The sequence below is a fragment of the Cervus canadensis genome, chromosome 13 (genome assembly GCF_019320065.1).
Source record: "Cervus canadensis isolate Bull #8, Minnesota chromosome 13, ASM1932006v1, whole genome shotgun sequence".
NCBI classification, from domain to species: domain Eukaryota; kingdom Metazoa; phylum Chordata; class Mammalia; order Artiodactyla; family Cervidae; genus Cervus; species Cervus canadensis.
In genome coordinates, this window is record NC_057398.1 from 4,995,626 (window position 1) to 5,020,994 (window position 25,369).

Below are 25,369 nucleotides of genomic sequence, written 5' to 3' on the forward strand. Positions count from 1 at the left end.
CTCTTTTGTCTCTTATATTAGCAGATGGATTTACCACTGTGCTGCCTGGGAATTTTATGCCCTTCCAGGGAGATGTGATTATGTGATTTTGTGTATATGAAAAAATGTGGGCAAAATATGAGGTGAAAAAGAAAGGATACAAAATATGTAGTATGATACTATGTGGATGGTATTTTTAAAGCATTGTATATTTATTCTGAATACATGATCTTTATGACTTATTATTTTTTAATTTCTAGGATTTCCATTATGTAATACAAAGCTATGGTAAACATTTTTATGTATACATTCTTATGTACTTATGTTAATATATGTTTAGGTTAACTTTCCAGAAGTAGAATAGCATAGTTTGGAAAGTATGTATATTTTTCATTTTGAGAAGTAATTCATTTTGTGAAATAATCTTAAAGAATGAAACATCAAAATTAAATCTATAATTTTGTATTGATGAAATGGGTGAATTGAATCAAATTAATTTTTCCAGGTCTTCATCCAGCTACAACTACAACATCAAGTCATGCAGGTTCAGTATCTCTTTATCTTACTCACATTGGTTAGAATTTAATAAGGTGATGAGTGAAAATGATGTAATATACTAATTTACATTTTTAAACTATCAATAAAGCTGAATTTGTTCATTTTTCTATGTGGTTGCTGAAATATTTTTTTGGTCAACTTATTATTTAAGCTCTTTTAACATGAAGTGGAATTTTCTTCTAGTTTTTCTCTTTGATTTATTTTACTAGTCAGTTTTCTTTTAAGATTTTATTCTATTTCCTATAGATTGCTTTCTGCAACTTTTAATTATGTAAGTAGATACTAATATAAATTTATAAAATTGCAAACATTGCAAAAGCATGCAGAGTAAAAGATTAGTTCTCCACCTCTTTCCCTGATCTGTTATCTAAGCTAATATCTTTAGAGGTTAGGGTGTCTTTTTAATCTATTTCTACACATCAGCATTCTTATTTCTGTAGGTATACATATTTTAGCATTTTTTCTTTTTTATCCAAAAATGTCATTATGCTGTTCATACTTTTCTGAAATTTGCACTTTTTCCACTTGAATTGGAGCTGTAGTTAGATTTATTCCCATCTTCTTAAATGATGATTTTAATATGTACCATATTTCACTCAACTATTATCTCAGTGGTAATCTATTAGTGCAGAATTTTTACATTAATAGGAAGTTGGATCCTTTGATCTTTTCCCTAATGACTATGAGTATTGTGTCTCTCTTAAAAAAAGTTTCAGATATTCTCCATGCTAAATTGCATAAATGTTTCCACAATGTGACTGTGTGGTTGTGCTAAATCACTGATTCATCTCACATTCTTTATGGCATGGGAAATGAGATTGGGCTCCTCCTCATTCCACCTGCCTTCATCCAATTGTAGGGAATGTGCTATGTACAGGCCTGTACTATAACAGGGCCTCTTTGAAAAATAAAAATGACTTTCTCATCACTCCCACATGAAGGGCTGGGAGCAGTAAAAAGTACATTGTGGAAAGACATCTTGAAAACAAGATGTTGAAGTACTGATGTGAGTGATGGAAAACCATTAGTGACTGTTCCCGTAACCAGAGCCTTGAGGGAGTTGCTGAGAATGGGTGTCACTAGCTAAACAAAGTCCTGAAAGGCCTGAAGGTTTGACATGGAGGACTGTGCATTGTTTATCTGGGATCTGAGATTGTAAAGAACAGATATCTCTAGAGCATATCTGTAGAAGGAAGTAGAAGTTAACAACAAAGGCATGCAAGGATTAGGATCTGGGCTTTTGCCTGCAAATGGCATCCGCCCCCTGATCCCCACTTTATTTCTGAGTCTTATTTTCCCTTATTCTTCTGCGGCACTGCTCCCGCAGGTCAGTTCGTTGTTGGGCTGGTCCCAACACCAATGAGAAGCAGCACCATTTGTTGAGTAAGTCGTCTCCTTTCCAGCTTGTGAAAATGCCAGTTTTTATCACACATAAAATTCATGCGTGATCTGATCTTTCTGTCCCCCTGAATTCTGCCCATTCGTGCCCCAGCACCAAATGGACGCTTTGATTACAGCACAATGATACATCTAACATCCAGCAGAATACTTCCTTTTCAGATGCTCAGGCTCAGATGCTCAAATGCTCTGTGTTAGTTTTTCTAGACCAAATTCTATTTTATTTTACTGACAATTTTAACTACTTTAATTGTACACTTCAGCGGCATTAAGTATATTCACATTTTTGTGCAGTCATTACTACTATCTATCTCCAAATGCTTTTCATCATCTCAAAATGAAACATTATGCCTATGAAACAATAACTCTCCATTCTCCCTCCTCCAACCCTGTTCAGTTCAGTTCCGTTCAGTTTCTCAGTCGTGTCCGACCCTTTGCGACCCCATGAATCGCAGCACGCCAGGCCTCCCTGTCCATCACCAACTCACGGAGGTTACTCAAACTCATGGCCATCGAGTCGGTGATGCCATCCAGCCATCTCATCCTCTGTTGTCCCCTTCTCCTCCTGCCCCCAATCCCTCCCAGCATCAGGGTCTTTTCCAATGAGTCAGCTCTTCGCATGAGGTGGCCAAAGTATTGGAGTTTCAGCTTCAGCATCAGTCCTTCCAATGAACACCCAGGACTGACCTCCTTCAGGATGGACTGGTTGGCTAACCATTGCCTATTCTCTGTGTCTATGAATTTCACTGTTCTAGGTACCTCACAGACTTGGAATCATTTCTGGTTTATTTCACTTAGCATAATGTTTTCAAGGTTCATCCACCTTGTAACATGTATCAGAACTTTATTACTTTAGTAACTTAATAATGTTCTATGATATAAACCACGGTTCCTTAATTCATTCATTTGTTGAAAGACCCTTGGTTTGTTTCCACCTGTTGGATATTCTGAATAATGCTGCTCTGAACATTGGCATTCAAGTATCTGAGTCCCTATTTTTAATTTTGGTGGTTATGTACCTAGGAATAAAATTCCTGGGTTATATAGTAGTCCTATGTTTATTTTTTTGAGAAACAGCCGTAGAATCTTCCACAGCAGCTGCACTATTTTATGTTCCCTCCAGTGATGCATAAAAGTTCTGATTTCTCCATCTTTTTGCCAGCACTTGTTATTTCCTGTTTTTTGATAAAATCCATATCAGTGTAAGAGAAGTAGTGTCTCACTGTGGTTTTTATTTGCATTTCTACAATTATCAGTGATTGATTATCTCTTCATGTGCATATTGTTGGTCTTTTCTATATCTTCTCTGGAGAAATATCTGTTCAAGTCCTTTGCCCAACTTTGAATTGGATCTTTTTTCAATTTTTAAAAGCTCATAATATATTTTGGAGGTTAACCCCATCAGATATGTAGTGCAGTTCCCTCCCATTCTGTGGACCGCTTTCTCTCTGATGACAGTGTCCCTTCTTAAACAGCAGTGTTTGGTTTTGATGAAACCCTGTGTATCTGTGCTTTTGGTGTCATATCCAAGAAATCACTGCCAGACCCAACATCCTGAAGCTGTCCTCCATGTTCTCTTTAAGAGTTTCGTAGTTTTAGCTCTTAAGTTTATGGTTCATTTTTGTTCCTTTCTTCTTTTCCTCTCTTCACTTGTGGTTTAATGACTATATTTAGTGTTATGTTGGAGTCCTTACTCTTTCTTATGGGTGTATCTATGATAGAGTTTTGTTTTGTGATTCTCATGAGATTTACAAATAGCCAACATATGGATATTTTAGTTGCTGAACTCTTAATTTTGAACTAATTCTAACAACCCTGCATTTTTACTCCATTCCATCACGTTTAATGTTTTTTAAATTCCATTGTATTAATTCCATCGTATTTTACATATTTTTGTTTTGCTCATCTTTTAACTATCTATGGCGGATATAGATGATTTTATGTAGCCGGGCTTGTACTGGCTGACTCGTTGGTAGAGCTGGGGAAACAGGCTCTGAGCCTCAGGGCAGGTGTCAGCCTTCTGGTCTGTAGGGCTATGGCCTGGCAGGTCCTGGTGGGCTGGTCATTTCCTGACGTGGCTGACTATAGTGTCAGGGTGTCCTGGAGCTGTCGTTGTCCCACTGGTGGATGGGGTCTGACCTTGGAGAAGCTGGCTGAAGGGCTGACAGTTCCTGGAGCTGGAATCAGGCTGCAGTTGGTGGGGCTGCTGCCCATGGGGTTCCAGGACTTGTGCTGGCCCACTGGTGAGGACAACCAGGGACTAGGGTCTGACTGCAGCGTACTGGGTCAGGTCCTGGGCCCTCTGGAGGGCGAGGATGGGTCCCGGAGGTTACAGGATGACACTTCCCTGCTTGTGGGTGGGGCTGTGTTACCACTCCAATAAATGCTCGGTCTGTAGTGTTGAGAACATTGTGCCCACCTTCCTGGGGGCAGGGTCATATCACGATCTTAGTGCTAATAAGATAGAGTGAGGATTTCAAAATGGTGCTTGCTAGCACCAGAGCCTTTGTGATATGAGTTTCCTAACAGTGGCTGCTGCTAGCCGCTGGTCCCCAGAGTGAGTCCTCATTGTCCTCTGCCTCTCCAAGATCAGCAAGTAGGTCCAAGCCAAGATCTTTTCAAGTTGCTGCTTTGGCCCTGGGTCACACGAGTGTATGAGGTTTTGTTTGCACCCTCCAGAGTGGAGCCTCTCTTTCCTAAAACTCCCTGGATCTCCCAAAAGTATGCCATGCTGGCCTTCAAAGCCAAACAATCTGGGGCGGGGAGGGCGGGGCGGGGGGGCGGGACTTGTCTTCCTAGTGCAGGACCCCCAGGCTGGGGAATCCCATGTGAAACTCAGACCCCTCCTTCTGTGGGAGAGCTTCTGCAATTGTAATGATTCCACAATTTGTGGGTCAGCTCCCCAGAGTTATAGGTCTTGTTTATACTATGTCTCTGGTCCTCTTTCCTGTCTCACATTGGTTCCTTCTTTATATCTTTAGTTGTAAAGATCACGTATGCTAGTTTTCAGGTCATTCTCACCCATTTGTTGTTGTTCAGTTGCTAAGTCATGTCTGACTCTTTGCAGCCCCATGGACAGCAGGATGCCAGGCTTCCTGGTCCTTCACCATCTTCTGGAGCTTGCTCAAATTCAGGTCCATTGAGTTGGTGATGCCATCCAACTGTCTCATCTTCTGTTGCCCGCTTCTCCTCCTCAGTCTTTCCCAGCATCAGGGTCTTTTCCAGTGAGTCAGCTCTTCACATCAGGTGGCCAAAGTATTGGAGCTTCATCTTCAACATCAGTCCTTCCAATGAGTATTCAGGGTTCGTTTCCTTTAGGATGGACTGGTCTGCTCTCCTTGCAATGTAAGGGATGCTCAAGAGTCTTACCACAATTTGAAAGCATCAATTCATAGGTGCTCAACCTCTGAGGGCTCCTCTGTTGGCTCAGACTGTAAAGAATCTGCCTGCTGGAGACTAACACCTTCAACTTTCACTTCATGGCCTTCTTTGTGGTCAACTCTCACATCCATACAGGACTACTGGCAAAGTTTTGATTATTCAGGCCTTTGTTGGCAAAGTGATGTCTCTGCTTTTTAATACACTGCCTAGGTTTGTCATACCTTTCCTTCCAAGGAGCAAGCATTTTTAATTTCATGGTTGCAATCACTATCCGCACCGATTTTGGAGCCCAAGAAAATAAAATCTGCCACTGTTTCCACTGTTTCCCCATCTATTTGCTGAGAAGAGATGGGACCAGATGCCATGATCTTAGTTTTTTGAATGTTGAGTTTTAAACCAGCTTTTTCACTCTCCTCTTTCACACTTATCAAGAGACTCTCTAGTTCCTCTTCACTTTCTGCCATTAGAGTGGTATCGTCTGCACATCTGAGGTTGTTGATATTTCTCCCAGCAATCTTGATTACAGTTTGTGATTCATCCAGCCAGACATTTCTCATGAGGTACTCTGCATAGAAATTAAATAAACAGTGTGACGAGTCTTTCCCATTCTATTGCTTTCCTCTATTTCTTTGTATTGTTTGCTTATGAAAACTCTCATATTTCTCCTTGCTATCCTCTGGAACTCTGCATTCAGATGGGTGTATCTTTCCATTTCTCCTTTGCCTTTTGCTTCTCTTCATTTCTCAGCTATTTGTAAAGCCTCCTCAGACGATGACTTTGCCTTCTTGCATTTCTTTTGCTTTGGAATGGTTCTGGTCACCACCTCCTGTACAATGTTTGGAACCTCCTTCCACACCTCTTCAGGACTCTATATACCAGATCTAATCTCTTTAATAAAAAATGACAGGATGATCTTAGTTCGTTTCCAAGGCAAACCATTCAACATCATGGTAATCCCAATCTATGCCCCAACCACTAATGCTGAAGAAGCTGAACAATTCTATGAAGACCTACAAGACCTTCTAGAACCAACACCAAAAAACAAAAACAAAAACAAACAAACAAACAAAACAAAAACAGATGTCCTTGATTGGAATGCAAAAGTAGGAAGCCAAAAGATACCTGGAGTAAAAGGCAAGTTTAGCCTTGGGGTACAAAATGAAGCAGGGCAAAGGCTGACAGAGTTTTGCCAAGAGAACACACTGCTCATAGCAAACACCCTCTTCCAACAGCACAAGAGAGGATTCTACATGGACATCACCAGACGCTCAACACTGAAATCAGCCTTCCCTGGTGGCACAGCTGATAAAGAATCTGCCTGCAATGTGGGAGCCCTGGGTTCGATCCCTGTGTCAGGAAGATCCCCCGAGAAGGGAATGGCAGCACACTCCAGTGTCCTTGACTGGACAATCCCAAAGACAGAGGAGACTGGTGGGCTATAGTCCATGGGGTTGCAAAGAGTCGGACATGACTGAGCGACTAACACACACCCAGTTTTCCAAGAACCCTTTTTTAAGAGATTGCCTTTTCACCATTAAATTTTCTTAGTACCCTTGTGAACTGTCATTTGACCATATAAATGCAAATTTATTTCTGGGCTCTCTGTTTTTTTTTTAATGAAATATAGCTGTTTTACAGTATTATATTGTTTTCAGGTGTATAACAATGATTTTTTTATTTTTAAAGGTCATACTCCATTTAAAGTTATTACAAAATAATGGCTATATTTCCCTGTGCTGTACAATATATCTTGTTGTGTCTGGACTCTCTATTCTGTTGTATTAGTCTGTGTGTTTTTCCTCTGTGATTATACCAGTTTTGTTTTGATTATTGTCATTTTTTAAGTAAATTCTGAACTTAGAAAAAGTGAGTCTTTTCAACTTTGCATTTCCTTATCAAGAGATTTTCTTTTCTATTCTACTCCCTTGATATTCCATATAAATTACAGGTTTAATTTGTCTATTTATGCAAAGTGGATTTTCAGTATGGTCAAAGGGTTGCATTTAATCTGTATATTGCTTTGTATGGTATTAACATCTTAAGAATATGGTTTTCCAGTCCATGAATGCAGGATTTGCTTTCATATTTTTATGTCTTCTTCAATTTCTTTAGGCAATGCTTTGTAGTTCAATGTGCAAGTCTTTCACCTCTTTGGTTACTTTTATTCCTCTTGCATTTTATTTTTCTTGATGCTACTTTATTGGATTTTTTAAAAAATTTTCTTTTTGATTGTTGTGGCTCAGCTGGTAAAGAATCTGCCTGCAATGTGGGAGACCTAGGTTCGATCCCTGGGTTGGGAAGATCCCCTGGAGAAGGGAAAGGCTACCCACTCCAGTATTCTGGCCTGGAGAATTCCATGGACTGTATAGTCCATGGGGTCGCAAAGAGTCAGACACAACTGAGTGACTTACACTTTCACTTTTAGATTGTTCATTGGTAGTGTATAGAAATGCAACTGATTTTTGTTGATTTTATAGCTTCCAACTTTGTTGAATTAATTTTTCTAATAGGTCTGTGTGTATTTGTGCATTTGTATGTATATATAATCTTTAGAGTTTTCCACTTAAAAGATTATTTAATGTGGAACAAGATCATCTTTTTTCTTCTTCCCCAATTTGGATGCTTTTTATTGCTTTTTCTTGCCTAATTTCTCTGATTAGGCAAGAAAAAGAAATTAAAATATCATTTTATGTTGATAGAAATGGCAAACATGGGCATCCTGTCTTGTGACTTAAGGAAAAAAATCAATCTTTTACTTCTGAGTATGGAGAAGGAAATGGCAACCCACTCCAGTACTCTTGCCTGGAAAATCCCATGGACAGAGAAGCCTGGTAGGCTACAGTCCATGGGTCCGCTGAAGAGTCTGATACGACTGAGCAACTTCACTTTCACTTTCACTACGGGTATTCTCAGGTGGCTCAGAGGTAAAGAATGCAGGAGACACAGGTTTAATCCCTGGGTTGGGAAGATCCCCTGGAGAAGGAAATGGCAACCCACTCCAGTATTCTTGCCTGGAGAATCCCATGGACCGAGGAACCTGGTGGGCTACAGTCTGTGGGGTCACAAAGAGTCAGACATGACAGTGCTGAGCAGAAAAGCACTATTGAGTATGTTGTTCACTATGGGTTTTTCATAAATGATCTTTATTATGTTGAATTTCATTCTATTGCAGATAAACTTTTAAATGATATTTAAACCATCTTATGTCTTTTAATTTTAAGTAAAATCACATAAAATTCATAGCTAATTTTGGCATTATACTAATGATAAATTTGCTTTCTGTACCACAAAATATTATCCTAGGAAATGTTAATGGATAGGAAGAAGAATGCTTTGACATTTAATATTAATTTATGATTTTATAACACTAGCTTTAAAGAGAAGCATTAATATAATTCATGTAGGGGAAAATGAAATGAGGGATTTAATTTAGAAACAAATCAAGCCCCTTAAATTTATAGATCTTTTAACCTTTATAATTTTCTTCTTCTACCTTTTTTTCTTATACCCATTTTTTCTTCTTTTTTCAGCATATGTCTCTCCAACGGTTGACTTAGAGCCTGACTCTTTTGAGGACTTCGGTATTATTTTGGTTATAAATAACCTTGCATTGTGAAACCCTAGTGTTCTACATGAAACTATTTCAATGATCTGTAATTAGAGAAGAAACATCATGTCACAAATTGGTGTGTTATTGACATATATTGTTATTTTAATAGTGCAAATCCCATGACCAATGTAAGTAGCATTATGTGTAGACATGCAGATAACACAGTTTACAAGAAGTGTCCGAATTTAGGATTTCCAATGGGATGATGTAACTTTCTTAAATGCTATGGTCATGTGTACATTAAAATGTGGTGTTGTCATTTGATAGAGTTATTTTGTGATGGAGATTTGTAGATAAACTTTCTTTCTGTTGCTATGTTGTGTACACAAGCCTCATGGACAAGTGAAATACTTTCTCTATAACAGGCAGGAGTTGCACAATTCATCTTTTCTCACATAATTCACACAATATATGTTTAAGAGCTTGGTGAAGTGTAGTGGTGAAAATTAAATGAAATATAAATTTTTCTTGATAAGAAAATGAAGAGAAATAGCTATTATTTTTCTTTACATTAGACTAGTTTAGTCAGGTTAATCTTTTTATAAAATGCACTTGAGACTTGTTATATTTTCCCCTCTGAAAACCGTGGTCCGACTGCCACTGTGCCAAGTAAATTCAGGGCCATCTTCAGAGGCTACTCTTGCTATTGTTCAGTCAGTCAGACATGTCCAACTCTTTGTGACCCCATGGATTGCAGCACGCCAGGCTTCCCTGTCCTTCACCATCTCCCAGAGTTTGCTCAAACTCACGTCCATTGAGTCGGTGATGCCATCCAAGTGTCTCATCCTCTGCCATCCCCTTCTCTTCCTGCCTTCAGTCTTTCCCAGCATCAGGGTCTTTTCCAATGAGTTGGCACTTTTCATCAGGTGGCCAAAGTATTGGAGCTTCAGCTTCAGCATCAGTCCTTCCAATGAATATTCACGGTTGATTTCCTTTGGATTGACTGGTTGGATGTCCTTGCAGTCCAAGGGACTCTCAAGAGTCTTCTCCAGCACCACAGTTTGAAGGCATCAAACTTAGGCACTCAGCCTTTTTATTGTCCAGCTCTCACATCCATACATGACTACTGGGAAAACCATAGCTTTGACTAGATGGATAGGCAAAGTAACGTCTCTGCTTTGTAATATGCTGTCTACCTTTGTCATTGATTTACTTTCAAAGAGCAAGCGTCTTTAACCTCATGGATGCAGTCACTGTCCACAGTGATTTTGGAGCCAAAGAAAAAAAAGTCTGTCAACTGTTTCCATTGTTTCCCCATCTATTTGCCATGAAGTGATGGGAACAGATGCCATGATCTTCATCCTTTGAATATTGAGTTTTAAGCCAGCTTTTTTCATTCTCTTCTTTCACCTTCATCAAAAGGCTCTTTTAGCTCTCTTTCGCTTTCTGCCATAAGGATGGTGTCATCTGCCTATCTTAGGTTGTTGATATTTCTCCCCACAATCCTGATTCCAGCTTCTGCCTCATCCAGCCCGGCATTTCGCATGATGTCCTCTGCATGTAAGTTAAATAAGCAGAGTGACAAGAAACAGCCTTGACGTACTGCCTTCCCAATTTTGAACCAGTCCATTGTTCCATGTCTGGTTCTAACTATTGCTTCTTGACCTGCATACAGGTTTTGCAGGAGGCCGGTAAGGTGGTCTGGTATTCCCATCTCTTGAAGAATTTTCCACGATTTGTTGTGATCCACACAGTCAAAGGCTTGAGAGTAGTCAACGAAGCAGAAGCAGATGTTTTTTCCTATGCTTTTTCTGTGATCTAATGGATGTTGGCAATTTGATCTCTGGTTCCTCTGCCTTTCTCTAAATTCAGCTTGTACATCTGGAAGTTCTCAGTTCACATACTGTTGAAACTTGACTTGAAGGATTTTGAGCACTACTTTGCTAGCATGTGAAATGAGGACAATTGTGCGGTAGTTTGAGCATTCTTTGGCATTGCCTTGCTTTGGGATTGGAATGAAAACTGACCTTTTCCAGTCCTGTGGCCACTGCTGACTTTTCCAAATTTGCTGGCATATTGAGTGCAGCACTTTAACAGCCTCATCTTGTGGGATTTGAAATAGCTTAGCTGGAATTCCATCACCTTCAGTAGCTCTGTTTGTAGTGATACTTCCTCAGGCCCACTTGACTCCTGGATGTCTGGCTCTAGGTCAGTGATCACACTCCTGTGGTTTTCCGGGTCATTGGCATCTTTTTTGTATAGTTCTTCTGTGTATTCTTGCTACCTCTTCATAACTTCTGTTTCAGATGCCAATACTTCATAATATGTGTGGAATAAAAAGAACAGGACCTAAGATGATGATTTACGGTCTGAGTTTTAGATAATACAAATAATGGTAGTTTAGAAGCAGAGGTGCTACCCACAGACATTTCTGAGAATTTTCATTTGGTGGTATATTTATTGTTCTCTGGATAGTTTTTAAAAAATGCATGTTTACATTTCTGTGTATAATTCTTATCCATGTGCCCTGATGTTTCATTTGCATTATTAGAGAAAATCTCCTTATAGTTAGGACTGTATCTTAATTCAAGGGACAGGGAAATAAAGAGGGGTTGATGATAAGATAAAGCTATTGTTTGTGAAGATGGCAAAAAGCATATGTTTGATAGATTTATAAAACTTCATTATGATTTATTAAACAATCACACTTTTGGAGAAAAGTATGGAGAATTCCTAACAAAATCATAAGGAATAGACTTAATACTGAACTATAATTGGATAAAATGTTTTAAAACAATTTTCTTCTAATCTACTGAATTCTAATTGTTCCAGCTACCTTACTAAATAACCTAGGATGGTAGTTACAGCACACAGTGTTAAAATGTGAGGTTCTTGTTGAGAATTTCAAAAGGAATCTATTTTGAAATGTTCTGTGGTCAGAATGACATGGATGCACTTGCAGTCATGCTAAAACTAGATTGATAATTTTTTTCTTTGTTGTAATTATAGCTGATCCACACATTAAGATGCAACAGCTATTTGGAGACACCTATGTGCTCAATTATCATCAAAGTGTTTTTGTTTTTCCCAGATGCAGCAGTCATTGGTGTGATTATTCTTTCTGTGCGTAAGTATTCCAAACTTTGATACCACTTAAATCAAGATATCACTCTGAAGAAGTGCATTAATTTTTCAGTGATTTTTTAGTTTCTTTAGTTTTAATAGTGTGAAATTAAGTAAACCAGTTTAGGAAAACTTAAATTTTCATGTAACATACTGTCTTTTTTATATATTCTTTTATATTCTATATGTCCAATTACTAACAAACCCTAAATAATAAATGTTGTTTCAAGATGCATAGCCATATGAGTTTACACCCCAGATATGCTATGGGTCATTTTTTAAATTAATCAAGGACTTCTCTGACTTACTGTGAACTATGTAAGTGATTCCAGAGAATTGGATTCAGATAGTGAAGAGACAAAACAGAATAAAAATGTGTACATACTTAAATAAAATATCATTTTCTGACCATGGAAATCTAACCAACATTTATTTCTTTTGCTAGATTTTGAATCTTGGCAGTGATTTTTCAATTACCTGTCCCTTGTTTCCTGGTTTCTTGTAGTTATTGCCGTTGGAATAGTTACTGCCTGCCTGTACAAATATTCCGCAGAGCGGAGAGAGAGGGCACATTAAAGCATGTTTCTTTAAGTTACTGGTCCTTCTCACTCTTAACATACTTCTGTGAAGTTTTGTTTGTACTCTATTTTACATGCTGACTTAAAAAAAAAAATGTGTGTGCATGTGTATGCCATTTGGGTAGAATTTCTTCACTAAAAATATCTTTACCTGCTGTTAATATCAACTCAAGAAGAGTGACCACGATGGTCACTTCAGCTGTTATGACGTAAGAAAAATTTCTGTGGGACTAGAGGTTTATGTGCTGCAGCACTAGATGTACCCTACTGCCTAGATTGGACAAATAGCCAAAATTAAACTTAAAATGGTTAGCTGTGGAGGCTTGAAAACTGTAGTCACTAAAATTGTTATGGCAAAAGTTTCACTTGTCTGTATAGCTTAGGTAGTTTTAGGAAGCTGCATAGGTATCTAATTCAAATACTCTGTTTGATTTATTTTCATTTAGAGTTGTTATTTATCCAGGCTAAACTGGGGGTTAAAAGCAACACTATTTGATTTCCCTCTGATGTTGTTTTAATTTACTAGGTAGCAGTAAAACTGATGGGGTTAAACTAAGTTGCTGAGTGGGTTAAGATTTACAAGACATCTCATTAATATTGTCTATCTTTTTATATATAAATTTAAAAAAGGAAGGGGGACTTAGATTTTTTAAAAATATTTATAAATGCATATCTTCTGGGGAGAATAGGGTTTTTTAACCAAGCTTAAATTGTAATGAAATAATTTACAACTTAACAAAAGACAGAATAAATCATGGCGCATAGACTAAGATAAGGTGTTTTGAAATTCATGATTTTTAGTAATTTCCCCCTATAATGCTTTGGAAATAGCTTTCAAATCAAACTAATAATTTTAAGGCTTTTTGCAACTCATAGTTTGCTTGTGGTTTTAATATACACATTTTTATATTAATGAGTGAGCTTGGACTATGTAATAAAAGTAACTTCTTCACTCATTTAGAGCTCAAATTTTAAAAATGTTGTATGGTAATCTTTTTAAAATACACAAATGCTTTGATATGAATCTTAAATCTTATATTAATAGAACACATGATAGGCATATTTGATTTCTCTATCAGCAATACTTTTTAATTATGTATACACAGAAGTCTATGAGAAAATTAAACTGATGATATATTTTTAAAGGATATTTTTAAAGGTCCAAAAGATTTGTGTAGAAATAACCTCTAAAGAAGCAAAGCAAAATAGCTTTCTGCTCCTTACTCCTTCATTGTTTAAAACAGCACTGCAGCAAAATGCTTAAAAGTTCTCAAACATTAACCAAACTGTCTCTCATTGTAATGAGTTTTTTAAAGCCAGACAATTATCTGGGCATCCTACCACCAATATCAGTAGCATTAGAGTTCTGAGATCCCATTTCTAATGAGTTCCCCAGTGAGGCTGCTGCTGGGCCTGGACGACGCTGAGAGAAACCAAGGTGTAGACTGTTATTGATGTGCCCATGCTCTTTAACTTTGAAGAAACATCACCAAGCTTACTGGGAAATGTTTCAGTGGTTCAAGATAATTGTTTTGTTGTTTTTTTTTTTTAAGACTGCTCAGGGCTTCCGTGGTGGCTCAGATGGTAAAGAATCTGCCTACAATGCAGGAGGCCCAGGTTTGATCCCTGGTTTGGGAAGATCCCCTTGAGAAGGCAATGGCTACCCACTCCAGTATTCTTTCCTGGAGAATTCCATGGACAGAGGAGCCTGGTGGGCTACAGTCCATGGGGTCCCAAAGAGTTGGATACAACTAAGTGACTAACCCACACACATAAACACACACACATATCTTATGTTTAAGTCTTTGTAATTAACTCTTTGTTCAATTAATTAACTCTTGCTGCCTGTAGTATCCTCTTTTTATCTTTAATTTTCCCATTTTAATTGTAACATGGCTTGTTGTAGAACTGTTAGGATTCATCTTGCTTGGGACACTCTGTGCTTTGTACACCAGGATATGCTTCTTTTGATAGGTATGGGAAGTTTTTAGCTATAATTTCTTCAAATATAATTTCAATCCCCTTTTCTTTTTCCTCTTCTGCAATCCCTATTGTGCATGAATTGCCAACTTTATGTTATCCCATAGGTCTTTTATATTGCTTTCGTTTTGTTTTTCACTTGACTTTGTCTGCTCTTTTGATTGGGTGATTTTCATTTTTCTATCTTTCAGATCACTTATTCATTCTCCTGCATTATTCAATCTTTAATTTACTGGCTTTAGGTCAGTTTTTGTCCCAGTAAATGAGTTTTCTAATTTTTGTGGGCTCCTCTTATCTGTCTGGGCTCCGTCTCTCTCATTGTCAGTTATTTCCGGTCAATTCTTTGCTCTTTTAATTGGGAGTAGTTCCTCTTTCCTCATTTTGCTTAAATTCTCTTCCTCTATGAATTTGGCAGAAACAGTGATCTACTGTGGTCCTGGAGGACTATTTTTACATGGGTGCATCCCTATCTAGCCTACATGGGTTTAGTATTTTTGGTGGAAGGGCTGTTTTTACTATGGATGACTGCTACCTCTTTCCTTACTGTGTGCTGGCCTTTATTCTCTAGAAACAGTGTGTGACTGGTATAGTGGTGGCCAGAGCCTCTGCTAGATATTGAGCAGGACCTTGTCCTTGTTCGGTGGTTGTTACAAGGGGCAGGGGTCTGCTCCTTAGTTGCTGGACCGGAAGGCCCCAGAAATGTTTCCTCGCTGTGGTGTGAAACAGGCGGGACAGGGGAGCGCCCACGGGGAGATGAGCCGCCCAGCACTCCTCCACTGGTTCTGCCCACAGGGGTGCACACTCTGTGATGTCACCTGTCGCCTGATGTGGGGCTCACCAAGCACCCTGCTGTTGGCACCGCCCTCAGCCCCACGTCAATCATGGGTGTGATACCAGCAATCAGTCTTGTCGTCCCTTGGGCATGGTTTTCACAAGACCATCAGTGCGGATCGCTAAGTGTCTGTGCACTGAAATCAGGTGTGAGTGCCACCTCTGGGCAAGTGGATGCACGATGGGGGCTACGGAAGCAACCCAGACGCTGGCCTGGCCGAGTCTCCATGTGCACACACCCGCTGGATGCTGAGGCCAGACCTTTCCCCCTGTGAGAGCGCCTGTTGTCCTCTGGGAGATTCTGGGTGCTCAGCTTACAAAGCAGGCATCAGTGCTTAAATCAGCAAATAGCACAACCACGGGGAGAGGGCTCAGACTTCAGCTCTGTTCTCAAAGAGCACCCCCTGCGGATCAGCTCTGATTCCATCCCCCGCCTCTGCCTGTGGGCGCCTCCCTGCTGCTGGCATTCTTGAAGTCTCCTAGAGGTGGTCCAGAGTCAGCTGGGAGCTCCCTGGGACAGAGGCTGCTGTGGCGGGCCCTTCCCTGCCCTGCGCTTGTGCTCGCGAACAATGGGCTTTCGGAGTGTCACCGCACCCACTCTGAGCACACCAAGCGGCTGTTATTTTCAGACCCTGACCCTCCATTCCAGTGACCCTGACGACGGGCGCTTCACTTCCAGGCGGAGGCCCAGGTTTCTTCCATATATACCTGCCGGTGGCCGCCATACTCCCCTCCAGCCCTTCGGAAGGCCTGCAGCCCGCCCTCGTCCTCTCCCCGGGTCTGTCCTCCAGGGCTTCAGTGCCCAGGCCCCGCCTGCATCAGTGGATGCGGGTCTCAGGCTGGGGAGCGCAGGGCCGTGGCATGGACGGCCAGTGCAAGTCTGGTTTGCCTGCAGAAGACTGACTGGCGCGCTCTCCGCTGAGTCTCCGAAGCTCTCTTTCTGCCCCAGCCAGTGAACGGACTTCACAGCGTGCAGGAATCTTCCCTCTCACAGCTCCCTCCCGTGCGTGCAGGCAATTTCCTTTCTGCCTCCTCTTTATTTTGCTTTTTCATGCCACCCAGTTGGGTGGAGCTCTTTTTTGTACTTTTAGGTATCTGAGATTTTCTGTCAACATTTTTTTTTTCTGTCAACATTTTAAGAGGCATTCTGTGAGGATTGTTCCACATGGAGATATATTTTTGATGTATCCGAGGAAGGAGGTGAGCTATGCCTCCTATTTCACCATTTTGATTGGAGTCCCTTATTCGTTATAACTTAAAATGATTTTAATGTTATATAAATAATGACTCATCCAGAAACTTTGTAGTTTTTAAGCTGTCTGCTTAAATGAGCTTTCCTAAAGTTTTTTGGATTCAATAAGTCCAATTCAGGCGGTGGGAGTGTAAGCTATGCAGCAAAAACTTGAACGATCAAATTAATTGGAACTTTTTTCTACTTGGCTCACTCTTCTTGAGCAGTCAAAAAACTTTTCAAAAAAATTTAAACAGAAACTAATAACAAGGATTTTTTGATTAGTTGAGAGAGCACATGTACAAAATTTAGATCCATTTCAGGAAAAGGAAAGGTTATATAATAAGCTGTATAGGTGGAAACAACTATGGCACAGGAAGAAACTGTCTTCAACGAAAAGATCCATCTCAAAATGTGTGACGCCATAAAAATCGATTTCAGAGACAATATTACGTGGAATTAATACTTGCTCTGTGCGTTGCCTCAAAATCTAAGGTGATAGAGGCCAGGACCATTTCTCCTCATACTGTCTCATTCTGAGAAAAAAAGAGTTTACATTACTCACTTGAGGCTAAGTGGTTTCATGGGTAAACAGATTGTACACAAATTTACAATCCATTTATCTGCTGAATGATCTATAAGACTTTGAAGGTAAAGTAGTCTCTTGCACCAAATTCCTGTTTCAGGTTTCTAATGAGAATCAGGAGAGCCATAATTTATAAACTTAATTGTCAGCTTACTTCCCTTCTCCTCCCTCATTGATTTTATCCCTTTTTTATGCCACTCTTGCTTCCTTTTGTTGTAACATCACAATTTCATTCAGCACTTTCCCCTTCTGTTCGACATATACCTAACCAGTAAGAGCTACAGACAAGGAAATTTTATTTCTGTCTGAGAAGAGATGAGAGAGAAGTTTGCTTTTACCATTAAAAAGTATCTCTTTCCTGTTGCATTTTTTCAGAGATGTTCAGTGAATATTTAGCTGTTGATACTAAGCTAATTTGGCAGTGGACATCCAAGGGATACCTGGTTTCCTGTTCCCTTTGCTAGATTACTGATGTTTTCTCCTACCTTCCCTGTTTTAATGTAAAATAACATGCACTCACATGTTTTGCTTTGACTTAGGAGCCTTGTAGCTCGGTCAGTAAAGAATCTGACTGTGGTGCAGGAGACCTGAGTTCGATCCCTGGGTTGGGACGATCCCCTGGAGAAGGAAATGGCAGCCCACTCCAGTATCCTTGCCTGGAAAATCGCATGGACAGAGGAGCCTGGTGGGCTGCAGTCCATGCGGCCACAAAGAGTCGGGCACGACTGAGTGACTAATAATTACTTACTTACTTAGAGTAACTGTTGACAACAGAGTTAGCCATCAGACTAACTCCTCTGTCTTCTAGGAGCTGTGAATCCAAAACATGGGGGAATTTTTTAGCCCAGTGAGAAATAATAACAGAATCTACTCATTTTATATTCACTTTGGGTTTTTTTTTTTTTTTTTGATAGAAATCACAATACATTTTACTTAATTTTGTGAAGAAATTCAATTTCAACTTGTCAATATTAATTCTGCGAAGGCATTCCTTGACCAGGATATTTTTAGCATATAATAAAATCCACCACCAACAAAAATCCATCGGTTTGGGAAAATCATGAAATGCATCACCTTTAGATGTGTAACCCCCCTGTACTTTCTGTCTCTGAATGAAATGAATTAGAAGTTCTTTCTGGGGGAACAGAATGTGTGTCCACATAGCTGGGAAGAGAGGAGGTGAGTTTTACATAAGCTGTAATGTGTGGTGCTACCTTAGGTTACAGTCACAACTTTGGGAGCAGATTCTACAAAGGCTAGTAAGAAGGGCAACTTCTCAGTGAAAGCAGAGTGGTGTCTTTCATCATGGGGAAAAGGTGAAGATAAAGCATCCCACCTAGAATGGCAGTGTGGGCCTAGCCAGCCCTGTGTTTCTGCCCAGTTCTTTAAGGACTCCTTCCAGGCTAAAGCCAAAAAGGAAAGAGTTTTCAGACAGGCCATGAGCTTCAAGTGTCTGTAAATACTTAAAGTTGACTTAAGAAATGCTGAAGGTAATTTGACATAACTGTAATTAGCTCACACTTTAATCCTCTTCATTGTTTTAATCAGGTTCTTTGTTATATCAAACGAGCTGTTTAAGTTACATTAATACTTATTTATCTTTGTCAAGGGCTTCCCAAGTGGTGCTAGTTGTTAAAGAACCTTCCTGCCAATGCAGGAGACATGGATTCAATCCCTGGGCCAGGAAGATCCCCTGGAGGAGGGCATGGCAACCCACTCCAGTGTTCTTGCCTGGAGAATCCCCATGGACAGAGGAGCCTGGTGGGCTACAGTCTATGGGGTTGCAAAGAGTTGAACACGAATGAAGCGGCTTAGCATGCACGCATTCATCTTTGCCAAACATTAGATTTCTATTTAAAATTCTGCTTAAAGAGAAGTATTTCCTTATAACAGAAAAAAGTATTGCTTCAAAAAAATAGAAGAATACAGTGGCGTTGGAGGGTTCCTTGAGAGCCTGACTGCTGACGTGCTCTCCTGAGGACACGGCCATGTAACAGGGGCCGTGCTGTGACGGCGCTGGTTCACAGCGAAGCCTCTCCCGCCAGGGGAATAACACAGCCTCCAGGATTAACAGTTAGCTCTCCCGCGAGGTGGGCCCCCCGAGGGTTTGCTGGGGCAGGCACGCTGTAAGTCACCGCCGGGCCCACGTTTGGTTGTAGCCTGCCTGTTGTAGTCAGTTTCCTAAGCGGGAGTGGAACTGCGTTCTGCAGCTCCAGAGTCCGTGGTCCTGAGTGGCTGCTGCGAACGCCAAAACCGGCTCATCCTATGTAAAGTGAGCTTGAGTGCACAGGGGTTAAGTAAAACATGTGAAAATTAATTTTCCTGCTTCTTTGCATTCTTTTTAATGTGGCTTCTAGAAAATTCAAAATTACCTGTGTAACTTGCATTATATTTCTTTGGACAATGCTGGAATTGAATAATAAATTTTAGAAAGCTGTCTGTTGTCACCAAAAAATGTGATGTGAGTTTTAGTTACTTAGGAGACTGTAACCAGAACACATGATTTCCTTCAAGTGAGGGGTAAACGAAGCATTTTTGAAATTGAACACTCAGAATCATTACCTTCTTAAAGGTTTCATCTCAGCAACATTTTAAATTGCAATATTAGAAAAATGTGTGTTTAAAAGAATCCTTTGTTTCATAGATCAGTGACTTACTGAAAAACACAGATGTTTTTTAATTGTCCATTTTCTAACTGGACTTCTGGAATTTAATTTATGTACTTTGTTCATCTCTGATGCTGTCTTTTTACCTTACCTTGTAGGGAAACAGAGTTTAGCACTCCATCCACCACTTACTAGAATAACTTGACCACTCCTGTAGAACAGACAAACTAAATAGTTTCCATAAATCCACGCATCCCTTTACCTTTTGATTCTTTTAAAATGTTAAGATCTACAGTAAACTCATACAGATACTATGAGAAACAGCATGGATTTTCCTCAAAAATTAAAACAGAACCACAATATGATCCAGCAGTTCTATCTGGATATATATTTGAAGGACATGAAACCACCACATGGAAGATATAGCTATGCCTTTCTGTTTACTTCAGAATTATTTACAATAAGAAAGACTTGGAAACGACTTAAGTGTCCATTGAGGGATGGACAAAGAAGATAACGGTTTATAGATACAGTGCAGTACTATTCAGCCACAAGAAATAAGGAAACCCTGCCATTTGTGAGAACACAGCAACCTTGAAGGAATTATGCTAAGTGAGTAAGTCATACAGAAAGAAACAAATACTGTGTGATCTCATATATATGTGAAATCCAGACGTCCACACTCACAGAAACAGAAGTCAGATGTTTGGCTGTAAGAAGTGGGGACTGAGAGTTGGTGGGTGAAATGGGTGAGGCGGGTGAAAAGGTATGAAACTCCAGGCATAAGACAAACAAGTACAAAGATGTGATGTATGTGGCGGTGGTGGTGGTTTAGCCGCTAAGTCTTGTGACCCCTGGACTATACCTGCCAGGCTCCTGTGTCCATGGGATTTCCCAGGCAAGAATACTGAAATGGGTTGCCATTTCCTCCTCCAGGGGAATCTTCTCAACCCAGAGATTAAACCCAGGTCTCCTTCATTGCAGGCAAATTCTTTATGGCTGAGCCACCAGGAAAGCCCAATGTATACAGCATGGTGACTATAATTAGTAATGTTGTACTGTATTCAGTCGACACTTCGGATCCAATAGTTCTGCAGCAGCATCCTTGGATACAGAGGGCCAGCAATGCTATGCTCTATTATATGAGTCTTGAGCATTCAGATTTTTAATTGCAGGGGAGGGGGGTGGGGATCTGGAGCCAATCCTCTTTTGATATCAAGGGGTGGCTACCTTGGCAAGTTGCTAAGGAAGAAGGTCTTGAATGTTCTGATCACAAGGAAAAGAATTTGGTAACTCTCTGAGTGAAGAGATGTTAAAAAAAAACAAAACTGTGGCAATCATTTCACAATGTATCATTATCAAATCACGCTGAGCCTCTTAAACCTACACAGGGTCACACAAGCGAGGCTTGTTCACTTGTTCTCTGATTTGCTGCCCTTTGCAGACATTGCATTTTTCACGTGTACAAATGAAGGTTTGTGGCAACCTTGCATCCGGCCATTCTATCAGCGCCGTTTTTCAAATAGCATTTGCTCACTGCAGGTCTCTGTATCACACCGTGGTAATTCTTACAGTAATTCAAGCCTTTAAACTTATGGTGATCTGTGTTCAGTTATCTTGGATGTCACTGCTGCAACTCACCGATGGCACAGGTGATGTTTAACATCTTTAGCAATAAGGTAGTTTTTAATTTAGCTATGTGCATTGTTGTTTAGACACACTGCTCCTGCACTCCTAATAGACCACGGGATGGTATAAACAGAACTTCTATCACACTGGAAAAAACAAACAATTCCTGTGACTCGGTTTATTGGGATAAATCACTTTAACGAGCTACTCCAGAATCAAACCCATGGATGTCTCCAAGGTATGCCTGTATATCAATTATGTCTCAGTGAAAACAGAAGGGAAAAAGGCAATCAACAAAAGTTATTCTCTGGTTTCTTTCACTCTGATGAATGCAACTACATCACAATGCTAACATTTTACTGTGGGCTCGAATGTGGTCACCATCCTTCACATGTCTCTGAAACATGTAGGAATTTGGAATTGAACACCTTGCCTGTTTTCACTTCAGTAACACTTGTAATTATAGGGCAAGTCAAGACAGTCCCCAGTAGTATCTAGGTGAGAAAATGTGGTTTTTAAATAAAACCTCCAAACTTAGAGAAATATGCTTCAAAATGAAGTGAATTAATTTTCATTTGTAAAGAAGTGATTTTTAAATCATTTCTATTCAAAGATTAAAGCCAACTCTTAGTATTCATTGTTCAATCACTGCAAAATCTGTTTTATATATTGTTTATTTAAAAAGCATTTACAAATATGGCACTACTTCAGACCTTAGACAGTAAAAACAAGGAATATTGGGAATTTGAACAAATCTGACTTTCTTAACTAAGAATGTCACCAGAAAACACTTTTACAGTTAATAGGTTGAAATATCATTTCAAAAAATTTGTAACCTCATGGTGATTTAGAGAAGCTATGAAGTTTATGGCTGGCATTTGTTCTTCACCCCTTTTAAGAACAATGAGGCAGTCTAAGAAATCAAGAATAATTCAGAATCAGGCTTCTGTATGAGTGAGGCTCCTCACTTCATCTGTAAAGGGCAGAGTAGAAATGAAGCCCTGTATTTCAGAGAGGCAAACTCACCCTGTGGATTAGCTGTGGTCATGCAGAGGGAAGGAGAGACGAATCAGCTCAGGTGGCTCTGGACACTCAGTGGGACGGAGCCCAACCCTCTTCTCTGCGCCCACACCAGCGGCCACCGAGGAGGGACTCTGCTCTAACTCACATTACAGGCTTCTGTAAACAGAGGGTGATAACTTCCCAAACAGGAATACCAGCTCAGGACAAAGTGAATCCTGTGGGCTTGATGTTATCTTAAAAAAGAATTCTACTCTCTAAGAGAATTGGAATCCACTCTAGAGTCTGGCTCCAGGGTGTTTTCTCTCCCCACTTGGATAAAGATATGTCTTACTTTACACATGTCATCAGGATGTAAGCAGTTTTGAAGGGGATAAGTTCATTAGATAACCTCAGGTTGCATCAGAACCCGAGTCTTTGTGGGCTCCTCACCTCATCTGTAAAGGGCAGAGTAAAAATGAAGCCCTGCATTTCAGAAAAGCAAACTCACTCTGTGGATTAGCTGTAGTCATACAGAGGGAAGGAGAGATGAAACAGCTCAGGTGGGTCTGCTCACTCAGGTGGGACAGAGACCATCCCTCTTCTCTGTCCTCACACCAGCAGCCACAGAGGAGGGACTCTGCTCTAACTCACATTATGTTTTCACAGGTTTTGTTGTACACCTTTGAAAAAATTTTTTTTAAATTTTTTGACTGGACCTCAGCATGCAGAACTTCCCAGACTGGGATCAAACCCATACCCGCTATGGTGGAAGCATGGAAACCCAACCACTGGATCACCAGGAAAGTCCTCAAACTTCATAGTTAGTAGCACAAATTGGGCCAAAGAAACATGGCCTTGAGAAGGATGTGAGTGAGGAATCAAAAGTGCGCCAGTGTGAATATTATTTTTACTCCCAAAAGACATGTTGATAAGGCTCTGTAAATGGTTCTTCCCTTGGTAATCCCTAGTGAAGCACTTCAGGAATATAAGCCTGAACAGAATAAATTCAGGAATTCTTAAAAAATTATACAGTTCAAGTTTTGCTGTACCTACTTTCACATGCTTTTCAAGAATGTAGCACTTGCTTAGAAGCAAGGGCATGGCTTTAAGTACTTACACTTTAAAAGCCCTCAAGAGGTATTTTTTTCAACCAAAGATTTTTATGCTTACTAAAATAAATTGACTTTCATAGTAGTTTCCACTTCAAATTTAGTTTTTCCAATTTTATATATTTATAAGTGATTGAAATATATGTGCAAACATAAATTATTTTGTCTAGCAAATAATTTGTCTACTACTTAAATATATGGGGAAACCATTTTTCTCTTGAAATGTCAGTTTGAATGAGAGGGAAAGATGTATTTGAATTTAAACTTAAAACTGCAAGAGTGAATCTCCAGTGGAATGAGAAGTCTCATGTCTGTTTTGTTTGTTTATTTTTTTTTGAGAATTGATTGGGTCTTTAAAACTGTTACAAAACGAAATGTCATTTTGGAGAAATTTCATTTGTGATAATGCATTTATTTCCATTGTGTTTTATCTCAAATGAAAGTATGCCTCTAATCAGGCCCACCTTCTGGAAGCATTCCCCTCCCACAGTCGCCCCTTCTAACCCTCCAATCTCAGAGCCTGAAGTCTGTCCAGGCTTCTCCCTTCCCTGTCTCCTGCCTCCCCTGCTCATGGTGTTCAGCCCTACGTTGTTATCCACAGCAAGAATACTGGAATGAGTTGCCATGCCCTCCTCCAGGGGATCTTCTTGACCAGGGATCGAACCTAAGTCTCTTACATCTCCTGCATTGGCAGGCAGGCTCTTTATCACTACTGCCACCTGAGAAGCCCTAAAGACCAAAGTCAGTGCTTATATTTATAAGAGAAAATTGTTAAAGAAGTCAGAAAATGACTAAGACTCAAATTAAGATATTGATGGCTGGCTAATCAAAGGAAGCCATCTGTAGTTAAAGAAAAAAAAAAGAAGAAGAAGCAATCTTTCTAATACCAACACTAGATGAAAATTAGGTTGGCTATAAAGAAAGAAAACATTTTGTCAAATTTTACTTGCCTATAACCTGAGACTACTGTATCTTTTTTTAATTGTCATAAAATATACAGGGATAGCTTTTAATGTGATCATAAAAGTCTTCTGTAAGACTGCTGAAGAGACCTGAGGTAGGTAGGAAGTTGAATTTTGATTGATAAAGTACATTGTAGGATTTAAGAAAATAGGCAAATCTGGTGCTGAATTCTAAAAGTTGTAATGCCTGACAGCATTTTGTCCAAAAATTAACGTTTATGCCTATTTTTAAAAACTTGCATATTTGTATTAAAGGGCAACATTTAACATAGTCTACAGACTTCCAGAAATGAGTCAAACTTGATAGTCACAGAAAGATGTGGAGGTTCTTTTGTTTTTCTTCCTAAGCTGCATTGCTTTCATCATTTCCAGGCTCTTCTAGAAAATATCACCCTGGAATGTAGTGGGCAGACTTTAGAGAGTCATAGTGCTGCTGCTTTCCTGTGGACTATGAGGACATTTGACAAGCCCCTTGCTTCGTTGAATTGGATGACATCACCGACTGGATGAACAGTTGTTTAACCAAGCTCCAGGAGCTGGTGATGGACAGGGAAGCCTGGCATGCTGCAGTCCACGGGGTCACAAAGAATAGGACACAACTGAGCGACTGAACTGAACTTGCTTAGTTGTTCAAACTTTGCATTATTCAGAGGTTTCAGTCATTGCTGTGATACCTAGAAGACATTTTCAATTTTATTTTCATTAACTACCTCTTTTCTACTTACCTCTAAGGAATTAACTTCCTAAAAGAGACAAACATTTTTCCCTTTTGGCTTACGTGTGAGTGAAGTAGGATTTGGGGGTCTGTAGTCAATAAACTATTTCCTTTCTCTCTGGTGTACATACCAACAGAAGGTGACCAAATC

At 39.7% G+C, this 25,369-nt stretch overlaps 1 protein-coding gene across 2 annotated transcripts in view; it reads left to right on the forward strand.

Moving 5' to 3' along the window:
* Positions 1-24,945, forward strand: part of LOC122452376 (membrane cofactor protein-like) — a 58,607-nt gene extending 33,662 nt beyond the window's left edge. Inside the window, exons 9-12 of one of the 2 annotated variants that reach the window (XM_043485933.1) lie at positions 485-523; positions 8,847-8,897; positions 11,958-11,993; positions 24,876-24,945. In XM_043485933.1, coding sequence (XP_043341868.1) covers positions 485-523; positions 8,847-8,897; positions 11,958-11,993; positions 24,876-24,907 — 158 coding nt within the window. In that variant the 3' untranslated portion in view covers positions 24,908-24,945. Of the gene's footprint in view, positions 1-484; positions 613-8,846; positions 8,898-11,957; positions 11,994-24,875 lie in introns of those variants that run through there. The other variant, XM_043485934.1, reaches the window with a different exon arrangement.
* Positions 24,946-25,369: the final 424 nt, after the last annotated feature.